The sequence below is a fragment of the Zea mays genome, chromosome 2 (genome assembly GCF_902167145.1).
Source record: "Zea mays cultivar B73 chromosome 2, Zm-B73-REFERENCE-NAM-5.0, whole genome shotgun sequence".
Classification (NCBI taxonomy): Eukaryota; Viridiplantae; Streptophyta; class Magnoliopsida; order Poales; family Poaceae; genus Zea; species Zea mays.
Genome location: NC_050097.1, coordinates 11,063,252 through 11,070,354, shown reverse-complemented (window position 1 = coordinate 11,070,354; position 7,103 = coordinate 11,063,252). Strand labels below are relative to the sequence as shown.

Sequence of the window (7,103 nt, the reverse complement as noted above, 5' to 3'; positions counted from 1 at the left end):
TCTCGTCCGCGACTAGCCGGCCGACTGCACCGTAAAGCCGCACAAGGCGCCTTCTCGTTCGTTGAATCGGTAAGTCGTTCATCTTCACCGATTAATCGCTCGATTTGATGATAAACCGCCCTGCCCCACTCGCGCCCTGCCACTGGCTAATCGTCCTCTGTGGCTCTGTGTCGGCTAGTCATTCCATCGGTGAAATGCACACTCATGGGAATGATCTTCGCCGGAGCATGTATTGTATCTTCCGTGTTATTTGTGAACGACATATATTTGAACCGGTAAATGTAATATATTTGAACTCGTGGGAACTATGTAATGTATTTGAACCACTTAATATTGTTATTGGACTTGTGATAATATTTAGACTCTTTTGTTCAAATTTTGTGACCTCAACGTGCTTTATCAAGTGGTTCGGTTTATGCACCTGTTCTGCTCGTTTATCAGTTCAGTAATCGATCTTATCGACCAATTAATCGTTGTCGAGCTATTTTAATTCAAAAATTGGTTTAGATTTAAATTTAGTCAGTTTCTATAGGTTTATCGCGATTAATAAGATATCGGTCCTAACCGATTTTTGCTAAGCAACCCGTTTTGTAAACCTTGTCCTAGACTCATGCGGGCCTTATTTAGTACAATGCACTGGCTGCGCCAACAGAATTTGCTTCAAAGAGTGGAAACATGAAGAGCTACCACCTATTCGCTTAGATTTAATCCATACTTGTTTCTACTGTTTTTGTTTTTATTAATTACAGTTGCAATAGTCTGAACAGCTGACTTTCAGAACAAGCTCTTTAAGTCGGATGTTGGAGACAGCAGCTATGCATTTCTTTGTGTCTTTTGGTTAGCCTTAGCCCTCAGACTCGGTGTTTAGGCTTTTGTCTTTATCTTGGTTAAGTGTCTGTGAAATCGGTTATTGAAACTTTGGCCTGATTCCTTCGCAAAGCCAGATGCTTATGCTTCCGTTACCTAAAAAAAGAGGCAAAAATATACATACAAATTGCCACATTCACCAGTAACTTTGCAAACACCAAAAACCTTATCTAACAAAATCAAGGAGGCTGACAAAAAGAATCTTTACTGCACAAGAGTAAAAAAGGTTAATACAGCACCCTAATGGTGTACCAGCTAAAACTTCCAACTATATTTTGGCATTGTACAACTACAGGGGAGATAGATTCCGACAACAACCTAAGCCATCATCAAATTATGAACAAAAACAAAAGTGCCGATATCCTCTTTGCATTTGCCACGTTCATTCTTTTACTGTCAGTGTGGTTTGTATCAGACATCCATGAACAGAACCAGTGCAGTTCCAGCAATCAGACATAAGAAGTCATGCGCACCTGCATCATGTTTGAATGCGGGATGCTCATCAACATGATCGCCCGGCGGCAGTTGTTCCTCAGGAACGCGAAGAAATAGTTTATCATCAGCTTCTTGAAGAACCATGAGTCCTTCCTGGCCTTGATGATGGGATTATCGATGAGGTAGATGACCCCAGACCGCTTGGACTGCTCGATGAACGCCAGCTCCAGTTCAAGGTTCTGTGCATAATCCAGTACAGGATCGTGTTGAGGCGTGGAGCAGCTGGCTTCATGAATGAGCTCTGTTGAAGGCACATAGTCTGCCAGGAGAGGGACATCGAGCGAGTACAGGCTGCCATTTGGTGCTGTGATGATCTTCACAGGGGTTGGAGGCTCTTCGTCCGAGTCAATGTCGTCTTCGCTTTGTAGGGATAGCTCTACTGCCTCTCTTTGTATGAATTTCTCAAGGCCTTCAATCAGAAGACGCTCAAATACGCTATGGTGCTCCTGCTTCTTGTCTTTATACCCGTATCTGTGCTAGAAACAAGCTAATGTTAGAGGATGTTTTGCTGTTGATTCCATATGCTGAAGCTTAAAAATTCCTACAGCAGTTCATAACTGGATGGCACATCATGAATGTATCTACATTTCATATGCAATTAAAAACAAACGATCATGATGTTCTTTTTGTAAGTATAAGTTTTCACATGGAACAAAACTTATCCACATGCAAGATCAAGCTTTTACCTCGCTATACAGCGGAACAAGTGATAGCCCCTTGAGCATACACGTTGGAAAAGGAACCTTTCACTTTGAGGAACCACCGGAACTGGCACATTCCTGATACACACAAATACAATTATCGAGTGTATCGCAGGGAGTGAGGTCAGAAAATGACCAAAAATTGCAGGAACTCCTTTCACAATATCACTGCAGACTAAGCCTAGTCCAGGAGCTCTGATGGTACCAAGGTTGGGCCCTAACTTCCTCATCAAATCCTTTGGAAGCTTCTGCTTGACTTCACTGTCATACTTTAGTTTGCTCCCGTAGTTCCATATAAACATAATCATGAGTAGAACAGATGCAAAAATCAACAACGCCCAACCCCCATCTCCAACACTACTCAGAGCAGATGAGAAGAAAATCAGCTCCAAGAACAGGAATGTGATAACAAATGACAGAACCTTTGTAATATTGGACTCCCATATTAGAAGCATTATTATTGTAACATAAACCGTGGCCATTATCATCACCCCGAGCTCAGCAATAGCTGTTCAAGATGGAACTTTGTCAGATCAGAAGAAACAAACAGAAGAATAAATAGAGAACATATTGGCATCAAAAGCATATCAATAGATTATTTACCATATGCATTGCCAACATCATATATGTTTCTGAACAGAATGATAAAGCCCAAGCAGGAAACCAATAGAAACCAGTTTACAACGGGAATGTATATCTTAGCCATAAATTTTCGAGATGTATGAACGATTTTGAGCCGGGGAAAACAACCAAGTGCTATAGACTGCTTTAGGCACTGGAATATAGCAACCGTCATTGTCCTACTGGCAATTAGTGCAGCCAGATTCGCCACTAAGAAAACAGGCCAGAAAACTCCACCTGCGAAGAAAAGCCAGCATAAAATAAGTGGAAGTAGCTAGTCCCTCAGATAGGTTAAAAAAAACAGAACACAACTGATTTAAGCAGCGAGTGTTTGAGTATTGAAGAAGCGTTATTAGAATATATCCATGAGAAGATGTCAGACAGGCTAAATGTTCAACAACATCCAACTTACTTGGAATAGATGAAAAGAAGACATGCTCCGATGACTTTTGGTTGGCAATGAGAAAAGCAGCTTGTCCTAGATACGCCAAGACAAGGCAAGGAAGAACAAGAAGCACAAACATATACTGCAAAGTAAGATAAGAGTTTATTAAGTACACACCAATCAATAAGTTTTTGAAATATTAGCTGCAAGTAGGAGGGAGCAAACGAAGCAGTGTTCTTAAGGCGGTAAGGCGAGCAAGTAAACATGACCACCGTCTTAACGCCTAGGCGGGCAAAGCGAGCAAGACGCCTAGAATTATCCGAGCGCCTGCCGCCTGGAGGCCTAGGCGACGCCTTAAAAACACTGAAACGAAGTCAAAACTTTCATTGGCTTGCAGATAATACCTGAACGTATCTTACGGGAAAGTAACAAAGATTTGAAAAGATGGCCTCAGATCCTGCATAGTTTGGATAAGATTAAAATGAGTCTCTTATAATGACAGAAATAAATCTTTTTACTCACATATTTAGGGCAAAGTTTTGAACCAATATGCTATTACAGAAGAGAATCTTATTTCATTCAAAAGTGCTCAAAAAACTATGGTGATTACCTGTTGCACATAAAAGACAACCACCGAGGGACAGCCAAGCCTGAAAAGGATTCCTCCCAAAATAATAAATAATGTAGAGAGGATTAAATGCCCTAAATGCTGTTGAGCCATATATACTCAAATTGTATATTCCAATTCCTCCAAGGCAACAAAACCATAAAAGTAAAGAAGGGCCAATTGCAAACCCCACTTTGCTAGTGGCATACCTCTGTACACTAAACAATACTACAAGAAGTGCAATTGAAATCATCACAACAGCATCTGCAAAGAACGTTTAATGAAAACACAAAGTAAGCCATAATTTATTAAAAATAAACTCCATGCTATAAGATACGAGAAATTTTAACCCCAAAGAAATCACCTTGTGAGGTATTTGGTAGCCCAACTTTCAAGCCACTGACAGCAGATAACACTACATTCAAGGATAAATAATTACTTTGGCTGGAAAAAACACTCCAGCACTGAAATAAGTTTGAATGACATGGAAAATAAAAACATTCATTCGATGTCTATAGTATTCTTCATGGTTAATCCACTAACAGAACTTTAGTGATTTAAGTTGAAGTGTGGAGAGAATGAAAAAAAGCAAACCTGACATTGCTGGTGTGATAACTCCATTGGATATAAACATAGAAGTCCCAAACAAGACTAAGCCTAGAAGCACCTTCTTCAACAGTAGTGACGATTCAAGTTTCTCTTTTACTTTTATGGATCTCTCAAGCTCTGGTGTTGGAAGCTTGAGTCGAAAACTTGACATCCTCTTCTCAGACTGTACTTGGTTTGGAATGAGACACACTTTTGCATTTCTACAAATCAAAGAATACAAGGCAAATAGACCACCTGCAGAATCATGGAACCAATGGAAGATGTAAGCCTCTGACACACTTTTGCGGAAAAAGCCTGAATCTGATTAACTCAATTCACAACCTCCCATATACCTTCACCGTCATCATTGGCCCAAAGGACAACCAAAACATACTTCACTAATGGCATCAATATAAGAGTATACAGAACTAGTGAGAGTGCTCCAAGGACATCCTCCTCTCCAAGAATAGGGTACTTGTTAAACATGACATCAAATGTATACAATGGACCAATTCCAATATCTCCAAACACCACAGCAAGAGTCTGAAGAGCAAGAAACATTGTCCTGCCAAAATCAAACTCCTGCACATGTAAATGAAATAACTAAACCATATGAAAGATAATGAGTGAAACATGATCAACAGTTGCAAACATTCTTCAGCAAACAGGAACATATTAGGAAGTAACCATGTACACCAAACCTAATTTCCTGAAGCGTCCAAAAAGGAATTTCACATGTATCTGGTATCCCACAGAATTTATTGTGTTTGTGATATATTTCAAATTGAGGGAGTTGATATCATAATTCAGGTTCATTTGAAGATATATAGTCAAATAAATCATTGTTAAGTACAGGTGTTTGAAACAATGGCTACTGTTTTCTTTTGAAAAAAGAATTAGCTGATGATATTGCAGAAAACCCACCTGGAACATTATTGAACATTTACACTACGTGTCTGTAAGTTCAGTTTTGATGTTGCCCAGCTTGCTTTTACAATTCGTTAGCTGCTTTCACATATGTACTCAACTTTGTATGGACCAAACCAATGTTGTCTCTAGCAAGACTATCTGCGTTGTTTTAATCAACTACATGTAAATCTTTGTGATATAACTTCAGGTTGGAGGAGTAAATTGGCGTGCATGTGTGATTGTGCCGTTGCACTGCGCTCAATCTTAGCCAAAAGGTCAATTTATGCAGATTTCCCTTCCCACCTGATCATTAACTACGAATCCAGAAGTTCATCTTCTCTAAATAAGCAAATCAGCACGTGACCCAGGCCATTGTAAGCGCACGAGCACAGGAAATTCATCTCGATCACGCAACAGAAACAACACCCGTGCCCCCCCCCCCCCCCCCCCCCCCCCCCCCCCTCACCTCGGAGTCGTCGAGCTGCTGCGCGACGGAGACCTCGTTCCCCTCGACGTCGAACCAGTCGACGGATGGCACGGTCCGGATCAGCCTCTTCCTCCCCTTCTTCTCCTCGTCCTCCTCCTCTTCATCATCCTCGTCATCCTCCGACTCAAAGCTCCCGCCCCTGCTCACCGCCCCGACGACCGCGGCGGCGGCCCCGTCCCCGGCGCGGTCCTCGTCGTCGTCGTCCTCCGTGGACACCCACCGCCATTCCAGCGACGGCGCCTTCCGCATGCCGCCGGTCGCCGCCGCCATTCCGGGCTAGGGTTGGGTCCCGATCGGATCGAGAGGGCAGGCAAGGCGAGGAAAACTTCCGTTTCGTGGTTGCGTGTGGGCGTGCGGCGGTGTGGGGTGGTGGTAGAGGTCTGGAGGAGAGAGTGGGGAGCGACAAAACCGGGAGCAGGAGCGAGAGTGCGCGAAACCAATGACGATGGCTGGCCGGACACAGGTGCGAGCGGTTTTGTTCGCGGAGACGATCGGAATTCGGAAGGGGTGCCGCTGAGGTGGCAGCACGTGGGGATCACATGAGCTGCGCAGATACTCCAATTTTCATCAATTATAGTACAAATGCACTAACCCAGTAGTTTGGATTCTTTCTGTTTCCTTGGTAGAAAAAATGGGACAACAAAATTTTACTGATTTCCAAGAATATAATTTCTCTACCATAAACTACTACCGAATATCTTTGTTGTAGACCTATATATCTCTACTCCTTTAAACCATCAATTTTGCCGTGCTTTGTCCGCTTCCTTCTTTCTCCCTTCAAGCGTAAGTAGTTTAGTTTATGTAAGTAGTTTAGTTTATATTGGGGAGAGTTTTAGGAGATGTTTTACTTAGTCATGTTAAATTCTTTGTCTCTTTCTATATGGACTAGCTTTGCTCACAGTTTTTATGGCGGTTTTTTCTCTAATTATTGGTTAGTGATATTGAGCTTCTTGCCTTTTCTTTAGGTCTAACCAGTTTTGTTTGGATCTACTTTTTTGCCGCTGACAGTGGCCAAGAGTCGCTTTGAGTAGCCAAATGGGGAGCTTTTATGGCTAGTTTGAGAGTCAAAACCCAATGGGGATTAGAGAGCAAAAATTCCTTTCTTATTTATAATTGAATAAGGAGGGAAGTTTAGCCTCTCTAATTCACTTCGGTTTTGTGGCTCCCAAACTATTTTGTGGGAAACGCTTCGGCTAAAAGCGTCGCTTGCACCCGAAAAACCTGAATGCATAAGCAAGCACAGGGACGAGGCCGTAACAGCCACCCGATTCCACGCGTCTTTGCCCACACGCTACTGCCCGCATCCGCATGTACACGAGTCTTTGACGTCACGATAATCACATGATCACAAAAGTCTTGCGTAGATAATCAAGATTGCCAAACACTTAGATTATCCCCACAACAAATTTTTCTTCATAGCCAGATTTTTTCATAACTGTATTA

At 42.2% G+C, this 7,103-nt stretch overlaps 1 protein-coding gene across 1 annotated transcript; it reads right to left on the bottom strand.

The window, feature by feature from the left end:
- Window positions 1-1,057: 1,057 nt before the first annotated feature.
- On the bottom strand, window positions 1,058-6,089 carry LOC100274241 (uncharacterized). The gene is made up of 10 exons (NM_001360563.1): window positions 5,640-6,089; window positions 4,618-4,846; window positions 4,271-4,519; window positions 4,041-4,091; window positions 3,680-3,940; window positions 3,474-3,526; window positions 3,097-3,211; window positions 2,667-2,921; window positions 2,049-2,571; window positions 1,058-1,833 (listed from the first exon to the last, which is right to left on the bottom strand). Exons 1-10 carry the CDS (start codon window positions 5,928-5,930, stop codon window positions 1,317-1,319), a joined length of 2,544 nt encoding a protein of 847 aa, NP_001347492.1. The 5' UTR covers window positions 5,931-6,089; the 3' UTR covers window positions 1,058-1,316.
- Window positions 6,090-7,103: the final 1,014 nt, after the last annotated feature.

Coding starts and splice junctions, on each gene's coding strand:
- LOC100274241 (NM_001360563.1), bottom strand. CDS start 5,930: ATGGCGGCGGCGACCGGCGGCATGCGGAAGGCGCCGTCGCTGGAATGG. Junction 4,092..4,270: donor TATCACACCAGCAATGTCAG/GTTTGCTTTTTT, acceptor CCTTGAATGTAG/TGTTATCTGCTGTCAGTGGC. Junction 2,922..3,096: donor CTTCTTTTCATCTATTCCAA/GTAAGTTGGATG, acceptor TTTTCTTCGCAG/GTGGAGTTTTCTGGCCTGTT.